At 36.6% G+C, this 18184-nt stretch overlaps 1 protein-coding gene and 1 long non-coding RNA gene across 4 annotated transcripts in view; one reads left to right on the top strand and one right to left on the bottom strand.

Annotated features, from left to right (window-relative positions):
• Window positions 1-5654, top strand: part of GPR141 (G protein-coupled receptor 141) — a 37538-nt gene extending 31884 nt beyond the window's left edge. The window contains exon 2 of the mRNA XM_077775395.1: window positions 3644-5654. Within this exon, the coding sequence (XP_077631521.1) occupies window positions 3658-4563 (906 nt within the window). The 5' untranslated portion in view covers window positions 3644-3657 and the 3' untranslated portion in view covers window positions 4564-5654. The remainder of the gene's footprint in view (window positions 1-3643) is intronic.
• The window catches only part of LOC144240966 (uncharacterized), a 93915-nt gene that overhangs the window by 71865 nt on the left and 3866 nt on the right, over window positions 1-18184 (bottom strand). The window lies entirely within an intron of this gene.

The raw sequence follows: 18184 nt of genomic DNA, 5'->3' as shown, positions 1-18184 counted from the left end.
AGTATAGACATTTAGACATTTGTATAATTTCTAGGTATAAAGACTTTGACACCAGGAAAATAGACATACTCTCTGATCCATTAAATCCACACCTAAGTAAATTTCCAACAGAATAAATACTTATTTTTACAAAAAATATTTATAAGAATGTTCAGAGTAACATTTTTCAGAATAGCCTTATAACTGGAAATAATACTATTATCCACAATATAGCTGTGATATGTTCATGTAACAATCTAATATATCACAAAAAGAATGAACTAAAACTATATACATGAATGAACCTCAAAGCATAATGTTGAGTGAATGAAGCTAGATACACACAAAGGACATTAAACTCATATAAAATTCAAAGTTTATAGACCTAGTCTATGGCATTAGTTGTGAGGAGAGAGATTATCTTTGGTGAGGCTATGTTTACTGTTAAAATTCATTGAGCTATATACTTATAGCTGAGTACTCTACTATATCTGCATATTAGTTTTCAATAACAATATTCACATTCATTTTAAAAATTCATTAGTTTCTATAGATAAAAGGAAAACATGATTCTTCTATGGTTAGTTTTGTTTGGAGGCAGGGAACTGAAAATTATGCCCTATGTCATAAATGCCATAATAGAAGTAAGCATGGTGTACTCTCCATGGGGCCAAAGAGGAATGGCACGCAACCTGAATTGAGAATGGAGATTATAAAAGGCTTCCTGAAGGAAACTTTGCTTTAGTGGATCCTTTTTTTGTTTGTTTTTAATTTTTAAAAATGTTTTATCTTCTTTTTTGAAAGACAGAGCATGAGCAGGGGAGGGGCAGAGAGAGAGGAAGACATAGAATCCAAAGCAGGCTCCAAGCTCTGAGCTGTAAGCACAGAGCCCAATGTGAGGCTCGAACCCACGAATGTGAGTGAGACCATGACCTGAGCCAAAGTCTGAAGCTCAACTGCTCAATTAACTGAGCCACTCAGGTGCCCCCTTGCTTCAGTGGATTCTTAAAGGAGAAATAGGAATTAACCAAGTTTGTCAGAGTTGTTAACCGTAGACAACAAAACCCACTTTAGCTGGTGCAAACAAGTGTCTAGGGGCACCTGGGTGGCTCAGTCAGTTAAGCGAATGACTTCAGCTTAGGTCATGATCTCGTAGTTTGTGAGTTTGAGCCCCACATCGGGCACTGTGCTGACAGCTCAGAGCCTGGAGCCTGCTTCAGATTCTGTGTCTCCTTCTCTCTCTGCCCCTCCCCCGCTCATGGTCTTTCTCTTTCTCAAAAATAAATGAACATCAAGGGAAAAAAAAAAAGAACAGGTATCTATTCTGTAATACTTTATAAAGTATCTTGTAATGTCTGGGAACTAGGGAACAGAGATCATAGCAGTTTGTAAATAAGAAAGAAGGAATATTTGAGAGAGATGATATATGACTGATTATACTTTCTTCTTTCAGAAATCAGTCTAGATTCTAGTTCAATAGCTGAAGAAAATGATGGACAGAACTTATGGTGACACATTCACCATGAATTCAGATACAAACAATATTATTAAATGTTTACTTGAAGGAACTACTTTTCAAAGGGAAGAATAAAAGGGAAATACAGAGGTTCCACAGCACATAGAACACGTATAACATGAAGCAAACTTTTAAGTGGGTCACATGGAAATTCTATTCCATGACCACAAAAGCAGAGGTTTCCTGGGGTTAAGTTATTACTATTATTTTCAAAAACTACCTTTATTGAGGTATAAGTTATATGCCAGGAAATTCATCAACTTTAAGTGTGCAATTTGCTGAGCTTTGGCAAATATCTGGAATTGTAACCAACATGATATAAAACATTCCATCCCTCCATAAATTCTCCCAGACTTCCTTGAAGTCAATCCTTCCCCTGCTACCTACACGTTGGGCTACACTGACCTTCTGTCTCATTGATTTTGATTTTCTAGGAAAAAATATTATAAAATATGTAGTCTTTTGTGGCTGTCATCTTTAATTTAGTACAGTGTTTAATTTTTAAAATTATCTCCCCATTAAAGAACTTTTTCAGCCATTTGTCCCCTAATTGTTTTTCCCTCTTTATGAAATTTTCATACCATAGATATATTCTTATCTGTGTACATATGGATATTTGTGTTTTATACACAGATTTTTTTCACACCTCAAGAACAGACTTCTGAGAATATATGATTTACATGTACACCAGTAAAATGCTTTTGTAATTCATCAGTGGTTCATTTTAATTGCTGGGTAATTTTGATTGTATGAATAGACATCCGTGAAATGAATAAGAATAACTGCAAATGTGTTACAAAAGTCAGTTACTAAGAGTATAACTCAACTACTGCTCTTTCTCAAATTTGATCCTCAGCCTCCCTGGTGTCAGTAAACAGATTTCTAATCACACAATTGTTCAAGTTAGGAATCTGGGAGTGACTGAGATACCTTTTCCCCTTCATTTCCTCATACGCAACCCATTAAATTCTGTCAGTGTCACCCTCTAGATTATTTCTTGAATCTGGTCTCAAGGGATCAGATTTTGACATGATCCAGACCATTATATACTTGGAAGTATTTTTTTAAAATATTTATTTATTCTGAGAGAGAGAGGGAAAGAGAGAGAGAGAATGCATGCACAAGCAGAGGGGGTGGTGGCAGAGAAAGAGGGGGAGAATCCCAAGAAGGCTCTACACTGTCAGCACAGAGCCTGATGCAGGGCTCAATCCCATTGCACTGGGATCATAACCTGAGCCGAAATCAAGAGTTGGTTGCTCAGCTGACTGAGCCATCCAGGAGCCCAAGGATTTTTTTATTCTTAAAGTGGGAAGTCACTGAATGAATTTAAGTAAGAAAATGAAATTACTTGATTAGTGTAACTAATGTTAGTATAGCTACTAACTCTTTCATTTAATAAATAACGAATTAGAATATGGATAATGAGTTAGAAGGGACTATTTAGGGAAAGGAACTTTTGAGAGGAAAGATAGTGGTTCTTTACGAATTTGAAGGTGTGGGAATGGGAGAATTGGGAGATAAGCTGCATTTTCAGTGGGACCCATGAGAATTTAGCCAAGGCCTCACTGCTAGATTACAACATAACTGTGGTGACAAAAATTACATATACACTCCTATTGCTTACTGCTGCTTTGATGTAGTTAATTTTCCTTAGCCAAACTATTAAGAATCCTAAATGAATTATGAATATTCTTGAATCATTTGTTGATGAGTCGGAAGGAACTAGAAAATTAGAATCATACTTAAAGGAAAAATATTTGTGCACTTAATACATCTACTCAACTTTCTTTCCGTGCTATGATCTTCCCCGACTGGCTGCTGCAGTACCTGTATTCATGTATCACCTTCAGATGGTGTGCAGTCCACTTTTATGCAAATCGTTTTGACTACGTACATACATACATGTCTCTGGGCGCTTGCTTCTCAGTGAGGTCTTTAACCTATTTAGGCTTAAAGAATCGATGACTTAAGTATGTTTTCAGGCTCAAGTATACAGATATGCATATGACATAGTCTCATTCTTAAGGTACATAAAGTTTACATCATCTACACAGATAAATGACAAAGTCATATTGCCAAAGCTAGGAAGGAGATATGAACAAAGCTCTGGAAGTTTTGTCAGTTATACTGGTGTTCTGTCTCTTCTAGGCGACTTCTGAAATATGGCTGACCACAACATTTCTTCCTGCAGTCCTATACTGACACCCCATCTAACAAGCCTCTACTCTATAGTGCTCATTGGAGGACTGGTGGGAGTCATCTCTATTTTGTTCCTGCTGGTGAAAATGAACACGCGGTCTGTGACTACCACAGCAGTCGTTAACCTGGTGGTGGTCCACACTGTTTTTCTGGTGACAGTGCCTTTTCGCTTGACATATCTCATCAAGCACATCTGGACATTTGGGTTGCCCTTCTGCAAATTTGTGAGTGCCATGCTACACATCCACATGTACCTCACATTCCTGTTCTACGTGGTGATCCTGGTCATCAGGTACCTCATCTTCTTCAAGCACAAGGACAAAGTGGAATTCTACAGAAAACTGCATGCTGTGGCTGCTAGTACCGGCATGTGGCTGCTGGTGATTGTCATTGTGGTACCCCTGGTTGTTTCTCAGTATGGAAATAATGAGATGTATGATGAGAGACACTGTTTTAAATTCCACAAAGAACTTGCTCGTGGCCATGTGCAAGTTATCAACTATATGATAGTCACTATTGTCATAGCCATTGCAGTGATTCTCTTGGTCTTCCAGATCTTCATTATCATGTCAATGGTGCGAAAGCTGCGTCACTCCTTACTGTCCCACCAGGAGTTCTGGGCCCAGCTGAAAAACCTTTTTTTTATAGGAGTCATCCTTGTTTGCTTCCTTCCCTACCAGTTCTTTAGGATCTATTACTTGTATGTGGTGGCACAGTCAAGTGACTGTAATGACACTGTTGCATTTTATAATGAAATCTTCTTGAGTGTAACAGCAATTAGCTGCTTTGATTTGCTGCTCTTTGTTCTTGGGGGAAGCCACTGTAAGCAAAAGATAATTGACCTATGGAATTGCCTTTTGTGCCGCTAGCCACCAACTACAGTATTCAGAATTCCTTTATATTGAGAGTAAAAATGGGCACAGAGAGGCAGGAAGGGTTATTTCATTACCTGATTAAACCATGCCTTGATGCAGCCAAACAAAAAGACTATAAAATGTCAGAGCATTCATTCCAGTTCTTATTTAATCCCTGCCGTCTCTAAATGATGTCTATAGAAATACTAGTGATGTTCAGTTCACTTGGAGCTGCAAAACAGCATTATTTTCCAGTATAAAATGTCTACTTAGCCCATGGAGGCACCATGGATTTAATGGTTTCTGAGTTTCACCAGCTTATTTTGGTTTCATCAGTTTGAAACAAGGTCTTTTTCAGGCTTTGGACAGGATTCAGCCCTCTAGTTCTTTTCATTCCAGTTAACCTTAGGTAAATTAATCCTGGCATGAATCAGCTCCAAAGACACAAACTCTACTTGGCTAATCAGGTAAGATGCCCATTCAACTCCCACCCTGACAAATAACACATAAGGGGGGGAGGGGGGGAGAACAGTAAGACACCTCTCTAGATTCCATAACTTTGGTGGGAAGTCACTTATCTAGCAATCAAGAGAAACACAACTCCTTGAGGTCATCTGCTGTAACAAGGCTGTTTAGTTTGTCCTTTGAAAAGTCAAGTTTAAGAACATGGGATCAATTTTGTCAATAAATCCAAAAATCATTTAAAAGCTTACTAAACATATATAAATGAAGATGAAACTATAAGTTAAATAATATTCCTCACCAATATGCTGGTAAACTTTAAATGAGTTCCCAAGAAAGTGATTAAATTTTTCCCTTTCTGTTTTTTGAAAAAAACTCTAGGTGTCTTGGGCCACAGTTAATTTAGATTTTTCTTGGAAACAGATGTTAAACTTTTTAGAATGTCTTTCTACCCTTAAAGTTACAAGTCTTTAAACAAAAACAATATTCTTAAAAAATAACTTTTGGGAAATCTAAAGAAAAATTAATTCAGGGGGCACCTGGGCGGCTCAGAAGGTTAGGTCAGACACTTCTCTGACTCTTGACTTTGGCTCAGGTCATGATGTCATGGCTCCTGAGTTCAAGTCCAACATCACACTCCATGCTGACAGCATAGAANCAAAATAAATAAATAAACTTTAAAAAAAAGGAAAATTAAATTAGACTATAAGATTAGGCTGCTAACTTGATACATAGATTTGTGGGTTTTTGTCCCCTTCTTGCTCACATTTCTACTATTTCCCTCAAAGTTTCATAATTTTGGAACTGATCCAGTTTCATTTCTAATGCTTCAGAAAACCTAAAGTGATTTATGCTAGGAATAGAAGAATAGAATGAATTCAAAAAAGAATAGAAATTTTTTCCCCAGCAAAATAAATGTTCAGAATTTAAAGATTNTGAGTTTTTATGATTACTAAAATTACTAAGTCATAGAAAATAATTTTGAGGAAGACACAGCAGCAACATGCTGTATAGATGACTTGTTACCAAAATATTCCTGTTTTAAAATTTCTTTTATCTCTCCTTTTTGTTTAAGGTTATATTTCCTTTATTTCTTATTACCTTCTTCTACCATTTTTTTCTTAGGTTTTTTTCCTACTAATTTTGACTCATAACAGTTGTAAGAAAATTTCTAAGATCCATAAAAGTTTTAAGAATATCTGTTATACCCATAAAATTTGTAAGAAAATAATTAGTAAAATATAACAAAAATAAACAGTATAGAATACAAATAGTAAAATATTAAAATTCCCAAACAATATTTATGGAAATTACATCAAATTTCTTTTCTTATATATCTTTGTCTTACTATCATAATATCTGTTAGCCTGTAAAATGTATTATAACTTCTTCCAGATTTTTAATATGTTTAAGCTCAGGCATTACACTTTTCCCTATATTGTTATATATTATAACAAAGGCCTAGTTCTGTGGTCCTATATGAACTATTACCCAAAATACAGAAATGCAATATTCCATAATATAAAATAATTTATTCATCAATATTTAGAAAATAAGTGGACATTTTCAATTTNATCGCATACAGGAGTGGGGGCATTACTGGCCTCTCTGGCCATTTCTGAATATCCAAATTATAAGAGTGTGCATTTTGTGGCTGGGGTCAGAGACATCTTGCCTTGCACATAACTGTCTGCATAATAAATAGTTATCAGGTCTTGCTGTGTATTTGAATGTTCTTTCAGACATTTATGAAGTGAAACATATGCTCATAATAATTAGAATAGTTAGTCAGGTTTTATTGCATTTTCATAAACACATAGTATTTTGGTGTTGTTTTAATTTTCTGAATTTTCCAGAAATGTAGCTACGATTATCTGTGAATTTTGCTTTAAAATCGTAAAAGTGTTACCAAAAATTTGCAATAAAAAGTAAAGTTTGAGGTCTGCAAGCATTGAGACCAACTGAGCCAGCAGAGAGTCAATTTAAAAGGGAGATTTACCAAACATGGCATTATAAACAGAAAAAATATTCCTGTATTTTGAGAATACTGAAACCTTAGCTTGATTCAATTCTAAATTCTTTCTTCCATTTCTGTAGTGATTAAAAGAGTAAACGTAACTTTTAAGAAAATACATATGTGTATTTTCTTTTTTGATAAGACAAAGGCATTTCCCTGAGCCTCACAACTCTCAAACTTATAATGGTCAATATCTACCAGATTTTAAACCCAGAGATAATGATAATTTTTGAGGCACAGACAGAAAGATTGTTTCTGGCACCCATTAAAAAGCACTCTACACAGCCTTTGTTTATTTCCTAATTGTTCTCTGAAAGGGTTTTTGATTCCCTTTCCTCTTTAACCTGACATAGATTAGGTAGAAATAAGCTATTTTACTTTTAGGCTTTGTGTGGAATGATTCAAGAAGAGGTGAAAATATGTAAATCCTCCTCTAATCCTCCTGAATGGAGCTGCCAGTAACACTGCTTTCCTAAGTTAATAAAGCAGTTGTGAAGGAGGGCAGTGCGCCAAGACATGTTCAGTCATCAACTCTTGAGTAGGTCAGTGAGGTGAAACTGTGAAGTTGCCATTTGTTAAATTACACAGATTTTACCCATTTACCCTCTAATAAGACAAGGCATAGACCAAGGACTCTCACACCTTTTGGGGTTGATAGAAACAAGGAAACTCTCTTTGTAATAGGGGCTGTTTACAGCACTTTGGAAATAGTTGGTAACAAAAGCCCTATGGTAAAGGGGCACAGTGATAGCGGATTTGCTTGGGTAATGCCAAAAAAGGAAAACCCTAAAGACACCCCCCCAAAAAACTGTTATAATAAAGGAAATCAGTAAAGTTACAAAATACAAAATCAGTGGTCAAAAATCACTTGCATTTCTATTTGCTATCCACAAGCTATCAGAAAGAGAAATTAAGAAAGCAATCACATTTACAATTACATGAAAAAGAATAAAATACTTAGAAATAAATTTAACCAAGAGGTAGAAGAGCTATTCAAAGAAAATTCTAAGATGCATGGAAAGATATTCCATGCTCATGGATTGGAAGAATTATTATTGTTAAAATGTCCATACCACCAAAAGCAATCTACTGATTCAAAGCAAAATCAAAATTCCAGTGGCATTTGTCACAGAAATAGAAAAAAGAAAAACAACCCTAAAATTTGTATGAAACTACAAGAGATTCCCCAAAAGCCAAAGCAATATTTAGAAAGAAGAATCAAGCTGGAGGCATCAATCTTCCTGATTTCAAACTACATTATAAAGCTATAGTAATCAAAACAGTATAATACTGGCTTAAAAATAGATTCATAGATCAGTGGAAAGAATAGAGAGCCCAGAAATAAAACAACGCATATATAATCAGTTACTTTATGGCAAAGGAGCCAAGAATATACAATGGGGAATGGATAGTCTCCAATAAATGGTTGGGAAAACTGGACCACCACATGCAACATAATGAAATGGGACACTTGTCTTATGCCATGTGCAAAAATCAGCTTAAAATGGATTAGACTTAAATTTAAGATATGAAACCAGAAAACTCCAGGAAGAAAACATAGGAAGTAAGCTCCTTCACACTGGTCTTGGCAATGATTTTTTTGGATTTGAATCCAAAAGTAAAGGTAACAAATGCAAAAATAAAAAAGTGGGACTATATCAAACCAAAAGGCATCTATACTGTGAAGGAAACCATCAACAAAATGAAACGGTAACCTACCAAATGAAAGAAAATATTTGCAATCAAATAGCCAGTAAAGTACTAATATCCAAACTATATAAAGAACATACAACTCAATAGCAAAAAATCCCCCAAAACAATCTGATTAAAAATAGGCAAAGGAATTGAATAGACATTTTTGTAGTTATGACTTACAAGTGGCCAACTGGTACATGAAAAGATGCTCAATGTTACCAATCAGGGAAATGCAAAGCAGAGCCACAAAATGAGATATTACTTCACACTGTCAGAATTGCTGTCACCAAAAACACAAGAGATAACAAATGTTGGTAAGAATGTGGAGAAAAGATAACCTATGTACACTGTTGGTAGAATGTAAATTGGTACAGCCACTATGGAAAATAGTACAAAGTTCCTCAAAAAATTAAAAATAGAACATCATATGTTCCAGCACCCCAATTTCTGGGTATATATCCAAAGAAATTGAAAACAAGATCTCAAAGAGATATCTGTACTCCCATGTTCACTGCAGCATTATTCACAATAGCCAAGGTATGGAAACGACATAAGTGTCCATCAACAGATAAATGGATAAAGAAGATATATACAGTTGACCTTGAACAACATGAGTTTGAGCTGGGTATGTCCACTTATGCACGGATTTTTTTCAATAAATACAGTACAGTTTCATAAATGTATTTTTTTCTCCTTATGATTTTCTTAACATTTTTTTCTCTAGCTTACTTTTTTTGGAATAGATAAAACATGTAACATACAAAATATGTTAATCAAATTTTTGTTATTGATGAGGGTTTTAGAGTGATGGGGGTCCAGAGCTGATGGCCAAGAAAGAATTCTTGAGATGTCTTTGTACAAAAAAGGTGATTTTATTAAAGTATGAGGACAGGGCCTATGGGCAGGAGCTGTACTGCAGTTGTGAAGAGTACTGGTTATATACTATGGAGTTGGGGGTGATAAAGTCAAGAGGAAGTTTCTTAAAGGGATTTCCATATGCTAAAGAAGATTCTTATATCTAGATTACTATTGTCAAGCTAAGGCTGTTTTTCCCTCTAGCAACGCATTATCATTAAGAAAGTAGGGAGTTCCTGGAGACTAGGCTATTGATAAGATTGCCTTTTTCTTATAATTTACTAAGATATTTGTAAACTGATGGAGACTCCTGTCCTGCATGACTGTGATCTCTATCAGTTAACCATTTGTTTTCCCTTTTCCTTTGGCATCCAGGAGTACCTGAGGAATGTCACAAATATCCTACCTGAGGGAAGGTGATTTGGGGAGTGTCAGCTTGTCTTATGCCACTTCATCAGCTTCCAAGTCAACAGTAGACTATTAGTATTTACGTTTTGGGGGAGTCAGAAATTCTACATGCATTTTCGACTTTGCAAGGGGTTAATGCACCAACTCCTGTATCGTTCAGGGTCAGATGTGTGTTCTTGCCTCTGTGATTGTTTGTGTATGTATAATACCATATACGGTATGCAGAATCAAAAAAAGGTCAAAACTATATAAGTAGAGAGTAGAATAGTGGTTACTAGAGTCTGGGATGGTGGGGAAATGGGGAGATGTTGGGTCAAAAAGTACAAATTTGTATTTATGCAGGATGAGCAAGTTTAGAGATTTAATGTAAAGGCATGATGACTATATTTAATTTTGTTTTGAACACTGGAAATATGTTAAGAGTAGATTTTAAGTGTAATCCTTGCAAATATGGTAACTATGTGAGGAAATATATTAAACTGTAGTAAATCTTGCAATACATATACGTGTATCAAATCAGCATGTTATATACTTCAAATATATTTAATTTTTATTTAAAAAAATTTTATTCTGGGGGACCTGGGTGGCTCAACTTAGAAGTTGGGCATCAACTTCAGGCTCAGGTCATGATTTCACAATTCATGAGTTTGAGCCCTGCATCGGGCTCTGTGCTGATAGCTTGGAACGTGAAGCCTGCTTTGGATTCTGTGTCTTTCTGTCTCTCTCTGTCTCTTTGGGTTCTGTGTCTCTCTGTCTCTGTCTCCTCACCCCCACACCCCTGTGCTCTGTCTGTGTCTCTCTCTCTGCCTTTCAAAAATGAACAAACATTAAAACAAGTTAAAAAACTTTTTTGGAGTCTCCCTCTATGCCCCTCACCCCCTTCTCTCAAAATTAAATAAACCTTAAAAAATTAAAAAGAGAAAAAGAGGGGGGAGTGTCTGGGTGACTCAGTTGGTTAAGCATCCAACTTGGGCTCAGGTCATGGTCAGGTCATGATCAGTTCAAGCCCCACATCCACCTCTGTGCTGACAGCTCAGAGCCTGGAGCCTGTTTCAGATTCTGTGTCTCCCTTCTCTGCCCCTCCCCTGCTCACACTCTTTCTCTTTCTCAAATATAAATAAACATTAAAAACATTTTAAAAAATACATTAAGGATAGTATTAGCTTTCATCTTCTGTCATGAAGCCACTGTCAGTACTTAAGTTTACTAAAGGCAAAAAGGCAAATGTTTTCTTTATTTTAACACTAGATGGCAGCCTGAAGTAACAAATTGTATCTGCTTTTCAAAGCTTGTTTACTTGAGTTTTGAGCTTAGCTTACTTAAAAAAAAAAAAAAAAAAAAAAAAGGAGGTTGGGGAGAAGAGAAAATGAAGTAAAAATAAACTTTTAGAATTTTCAGAACTCTGCATTACATTCTCAGATTTGGCTTTTTTTTTTTTCTTAAAAAAAAACCAACTGTTTTTTTGTAGCAATTTGGTTGAAAAGATACTGTTAAAATATATCTCTAGCTATAAAAGCAACAATAATTCTGAAAGCAAATATTTTTTTACTTACTTCATATTTAGAGATTTTTGTACTTTATTTTAATAATGGTTTGTTGAAGCTAATGTATTGATCCCAAATTAAGTTAATTCTTAGAAATAATGTGTAGAGTACAAACAAAGCACTATTGTTTTTGTAGAGGATTGGGATTTTGGTAATCTGTGTTTTGTTTTGCTTTGTTTTGTTTTGAATGCTTGCCAATTAGTAAAACATTTGAATGCTTTTAAGACAGGGTTTCAGGGGGCGCCTGGGTGGCTCAGTCCTTTAAGCATTCTGTGCTGACAGCTCAGAGCCTGGAGCCTACTTAGATTGTGTCTCCTGCTCTCTGCCCCTCCTCTGCTCACGCTCTGTCTCTCAAAAATAATAAAACATTAAAATGATGATAATGATGATGATGATAATAATAATAAAAGACAGGGTAATAATAATAATAATAAAAGACAGGTTTTCAGGAAACTTCCTTACATTTGAAATCCTGAAAAGGCTAGAGTTTATGAGGAGCAAGCCAGTACCTTACTTTTAAGTCTTTCTCTCCAATGATAGACTTTGACTAGCTCTCAGAAACTTTATTTTTCTGACTTGTAGATAGTGTGGTGAGATATTTCTCTAACCACTTTGATACAATTTATCACTGCTGAAACCTATATCAGAAAATAAAAAAATCCAGGGAAGAGAAAGCAAGTTAAGATTTATCCTCTCTGCCACAAGAATAAATATATGGTGTCCACTGGATGCCTAGTAGAGAAGTATTCATGAGGAACATGTATTGGGATTTTTAGTGTGAAAAAGTTGGTTCTTGTTTTAATAACCTCAAGCTTTAAGAAAAATTACAAATAAAATAAAAATAACTTTTTTCCTGAACCATTTCAGGACAAGTTACTGACCTGTTGCCCCATCACTTTCTAACATTTTAGTGAGAATTTCTCATCAACAAGGACTGTTTCTCCTACAAATCATTAAACAAGCTTAAAAATCAGAAGTTAACATTGATTCATTACTACCATCTAATCCACAGACCCCATTTAACTGTCATGTTGCTTCTATCTCCTTCATTCTGAAATAGTTCTTTGGTTATTCCTTATTTTCCATGACCTTGATACAAACTATTTTTTGGTAGTTTGTCTCTTAGTTTGGGTTTGCCTCATGATTAGATTCAGATTATGTATCTTTGGTAGTAATATCATAGAAGTGATGCTGCTTTCTTTCTTTTTTTCCTTAAAGTTAACTTATTTATTTTGAGAGAGTATGTACACATACTAGGGAGGGACAGAGAGAGAGAGGGAGAGAGAGATTCCTAAGCTGACAGTGAGGAGCCCTACACCAGGCTTGATCTCACAAACCTGAACCCATGAGATCAAGACCTGACCTGAAACCAAGAGTTGGACACTTAGCTTAACTGACTGATCCATCCAGGTACCACATTTTATTATATTTCATTACCATGAGGTGGTCTACAATTTTGACTTGTCCCATTGATACAGGAAACAAAGGCAAATGAAAAATTAAATTTCCCTACTGCCTACAGCCCATTGACAAGTTCTTGAAACAGGCAGAGCAACCTTCCTCTGGGACCTTAGCTGCTGTGATGTTGACACTTTGCTAAGGACAAAAGGCAATCTTAGCCCAATCCTCAGGACCCTTTGAGTCTTTGATAGATGAGAGTCCTTTTAAAAATTTCCCCTTATCTTTACTTCCTCAAACTCCCAAGTATATAATCAGTCACTCCTCATGACTCTAGTGTAGCTCTTTCTGCCCAAAGGTCCTGTTCCTCTTGCTTTAATAAAAGCACCATTTTGCACCAAATATGTCTCAAGAATTCACTCTTGGCTGTTAGCTCCTAACCCCAACACTTCAAACCACATCACCATTACTGATGACATTCACTTTGGTCACTTAATTAAGATAGTGTTTGCCAGATTTCTCCACTGGAAAGTTCCTTTTTCCTCTTTGTAATTACATATTTTGTGGGAGCTATTTTGTTTTTTTTTCCTTTTATATTTTTTGTTTGTTTTTTTTTTAATAGTTTATTGTCAAATTAGTTTCCACATAACACTCAGTGCTCATCTCCACAAGTGTCCTCCTCCATGCCCATCCCCCCTCCCCCCACATCCATCAGTCCTCAGTTTTTGTCAGCATTCAAGAGTCTCTCATGGTTTGCCTCTCTCCCTTTCCCCCACCATTTCCGCCCTTCTTCTCCCCCTTGTTCCTCCGTCAAGTTCCTCCTAATCCTCCTATACGTGCAAACATATGATATTTGTCCTTCTCTGCCTGACTTATTTCGCTCAGCATAACACCCTCAAGGTCCATCCATGTTGCTACACATGGCCAGATTTCATTGTTTCTCATTGCCATGTAGTATTCCATGGTATAGATAAACCACATCTTCTTGATCCATTCATCTGTTGATGGACACTTAGGCTCTTTCCATGTTTTAGCTATTGTGGAGAGTGCTGCTATGAACATTGGGGTACATGTGCTCCTATGCATCAGCATTTCTGTATCCCTTGGGTAAATTCCTAGCAGTGCTATTGCTGGGTCATAGGGGAGTTCTATTGTTAGTTTCCTGAGGAACCTCCACACGGTTTTCCAGAGGAGCTGTACCAGTTTACATTTGTGGGAGCTATTTTGAATCTATGTGTAATCATATTCCTCATCAAACAATGGCCAACTATCATGAAAAGATGCTCAATATCACTAGCAAAGAAAAGCAAATAACATTTTTATCAGAAGATTTTTTTTTAAGTTTGATAATATCTCTTCATTGTGAGAATAAAAGTCACTGTTGTTGGAAGGGCATATTAGTATTGCTTTTTGGGACAGCAAGCTGGAAATACTTATAGGAGTTTTAAAGGTACTTATCTCTGGGTATAGTAATTCTACTTCTATAAATATGTCCTCAAGAAATCCACACATGCACAAAGATATAGGATGTATAAAGCAAGGGTATACCGCAGCATTATTTATTTTAGCAAAAAGTCAGAAAGAAACTAAATGTCTTCAAGTGGGATGATTAACTAATAAGCCATGTATATTCATGTTTTAGAATTGTATGCATTAACTGAAAACAGAAGTCAATGTTTTGACTTGGAAGAAAACTTATTATTAAGGATAAAACAGCAAGTTGTATCCCTTCTCCATATCTCAGGCTGTATGCACACAACCAATCTGGAACACACCAATTTCTGTAACCTTGCAGGAAGTGAATCAGGACAATACTAACCCTCCTCACTCTCTTCTTGTCCTCAAGTTTCTGCCAGTGTCCCCCACTGCTGAATCAAACCAGCCTTCTAGGTTACAAAACACCATGGTGAAGGATGGAAAGTGAATCTGGAGGACAGTAAGTGAATCTGGAGAAGCAAACAGAAAACACACCTCAATCCAAGGCACCGTCTTTTGCCATAGCCTCCTAAAAGTTCTTAATTGCTCTCAGGGCTGTCTCATTTGCCACTCTGTTGTCATTTATGCAACAGTTAAAGGAATCTTTTATTTCTCCACTCAAAACTTTTTAACAGCTTCTTATTACACAGTAAAATCCAAAGTTACTGGCCATTTTTCCAGCATCATGGCAATCATTCCCTATGACACTTCACTCCAACCTCACAGGTCTTGCAATTCCTTGAATTTGCCAATCAAATTCCAGCCTCAGGTTTTTTACACCTGTTGTTCCTGCCTGAAACACTCTCTCCCCAGATATTCCCATGGTTTTCCCCTTTATTTCATTTACATTTTGTCTAAGGAGTCACCTCAGGGCACCTGGCTGACTCAGTAGAGCATGTGACTCTTGATCTCAGGGTTTATGTTTGAGTTTCACATTGGGTATAGAGCTTATTTCCAAACAAAACAAAACACACAACTATCTAAAAAATGAAGTGTCCCCTCTTCAGAAAGACCTTCACTGATCATCTCATCAAAAATGTACTCCTATTACACTCTATTCCATACCTTGCTTTATTTTTCTTCACACTATTTCTTATTCTCCGGCATTATATAATTGATTTATTTGAAATTTTAAATCAATTTTTTCTCTTCAGGAAGCAAATCCTCTATTACAGATTCATTGATTCACAAAGATTTGTTTTTTTAAAATTATAGTTTATTGTCAAGTTGGTTTCCATGACACCCACTGCTCATTCCAACAAGTGTCCTCCTCGATGCGCATCACCCATTTTCCCCTCTCCCCCACCCCCATCAAACCTCAGTTTGTTTTCAGTATTTAAGAGTCTCTTATTGTTTGCTTCCCTCCTTCTCCTTAACTATTTTATCCCCTTCTTCTCCCCCATGGTCCTCTGTAAGTTTCTCCTGTTCTACATATGAGTGGAAACATATGGTATCTATCCTTCTCTGCCTATTTTGCTCAGCATAACACCCTCGAGTTCCATCCACATTGCTACAAATGGCCAGATTTCATTCTTTCTCATTGCCATGTAGAATTCCATTGTATATATAAACCGCATCTTCTTGATCCATTCATCAGTTGATGTTTATTTAGGCTCTTTCCATGATTTGGTTATTGTTGAAAGTGGTTCTATGAACATTGGGGTACATGTGCCCCTATGCATCAGCACTCCTGTATCCCTTGGTTAAATTCCTAGTAGTGCTATTACTGGGTCCTAGGGGAGTTCTATTGTTAATTTTTTGAGGAACCTCCACACTGTTTCCCAGAGGGGCTGCACCAGTTTACATTCCCACCAACAGTGTAGGAGGGTGCCCGTTTCTCCACATCCTCGCCAGCATCTAGAGTCTCCTGATTTGTTCATTTTAGCCACTCTGATTGGCATGAAGTGATACTCAGAAATTTGTTTCAAAGAATTCTGAAATCCAAGCTAGCCCAGTATGTTTACCAGCCAAAACCTAAAAACTCAAGCACTGCATTACAACTCAAATATATCCTTATACATGAAGATGTTTTTATTTTCTCTTCAAGATGACAACCAATAATCAGAAAGTCTTGTTCATTACAGTAACTTAAACATAAAAACAAGTTTTAAAAAAAAAATTATTTAGAGAGAGCAAGTGTGCATGTGTACATGTGCATGCAGGGGAAGGGCAGAGAGAGAATTCCAAGCAGGTTCCATGCTGTCAGTGCAGAGCTCCATGTGAAGCTTGATCTCATGAACTGGGAGACAGTAACCTGAGCTGAAATCAAGAGTTGGACACTTAACCAACTGAGCATAGAGCCTGATGCAGCTCAAACCCAATAACCTTGAGATCAAGACTTGAGTCAAAATTAAGAGTCTGAAACTCAAGTGGCTGAGTCACCCAGGTGCCCCTAAAAACAAGTCTTTACTGGCTAAAGACCAGAAATACTTAATAATACTAAACTGAAATAACTGTATTGGCAAGAACTTTTATAAATTTTAGAAACTGTATTCCCATCTTAGCACTGTGGAAGAGAAGAAAGTTGCCTAGGTATACCACTTAGTGCAGTAGATTTGATGGCATTTTCCTGATTTCTCTCAACTAATGAAGAATATCACATATGTCTTTATAAAGCTAGATGTTAAAGATGTTTGCCACCATTTACATAACATTGTTCTGGTTATCCTCTGTGTGACAATCCTAAGACTTAGTGGTTTAAAACAATAACCACTTTATTACATTTCAAAATTTCATTCACCAGGCATTCAGGTATGGCTTGGTTTCTTCTGTTCCATATGCCATTGATTGTGGTCACTCAGTGCCATTCAGCTGGCAGATGTGCTGGTCTGGAGGGTTCAAGATGGATTCACTTACATGTCTGGTGCGTTGGCGGGTATGGTCAGAACTCTAAGCTCAGACATTAACTGAAGCACCTTCACATGGCTTCTAGAATGTGGTGAGCTCAGGATAGTCTCACATCCTATGCTGTAACTGGTTTCCCCAAGACAGAGTGTTCTAAGAGGCCCAAGCAGAAGCTGCAAGGCTTTTTATGCCCTAGCTATGCAAGTCCCAGAACACTGCGTCTGTCACATTTTATTCATTAAGCAAGTCACTAAGCCCATTCCAGATTCAAAGGAAAGTAAGAAAAAGGCTCTATTTCTTTTTAAAATATTTTTTTAACTTTTATTTATTTTTGAGAGACAGAGAGTGATAGAGCATGAATGGGAGAGGAGCAGAGAGAGAGGGAGACAGAGAATCCAAAGCAGGCTCCAGGCTGAGCTGTCAGCGTAGACCACAATGCGGGGCTCGAACCCACGAACTGCGAGATCATGACCTGAGCCGAAGTCAGACGCTTAACCGACTAAGCCACCGAGGTTCCCCATATCTGCTATTTCTTGATGGGAGTATGACATGCTTATACAGAGAGGGAAAAAATTGATGATAGCCATCTATCATCATGATAGTACTAGATCATGACTACAGATCAATACCAAGCAGTCCATCACCAAAGAAAAATTATCTTTAAAATACTGCAATTTAATGTAACTGCTATCTTTAGTTTTTCAATTCTAGGTCTGAAATACTTCCAAGTATTTTTGATAGCTATGCTAAATTGTTATGGCCAATGATTATCCACTTATATGACATGAATTTTCCTTCATATTTTCATCCCAGTTATAGTTTTGACTGCTTGTCAAATAAAATTTTGTGAGATATTTCAGGTAAACATACATACAGAAAAACACAGTACACTGCAAATCAGAGGTTAATAACAAATCATGCCANACATTGGGGTACA

This window comes from Crocuta crocuta, unplaced genomic scaffold (genome assembly GCF_008692635.1).
Source record: "Crocuta crocuta isolate KB4526 unplaced genomic scaffold, BGI_CrCroc_1.0 scaffold197, whole genome shotgun sequence".
NCBI classification, from domain to species: Eukaryota; Metazoa; Chordata; class Mammalia; order Carnivora; family Hyaenidae; genus Crocuta; species Crocuta crocuta.
Note: the sequence above shows the minus strand (reverse complement) of the source record. Positions and strands in the feature narration are given on the sequence as shown.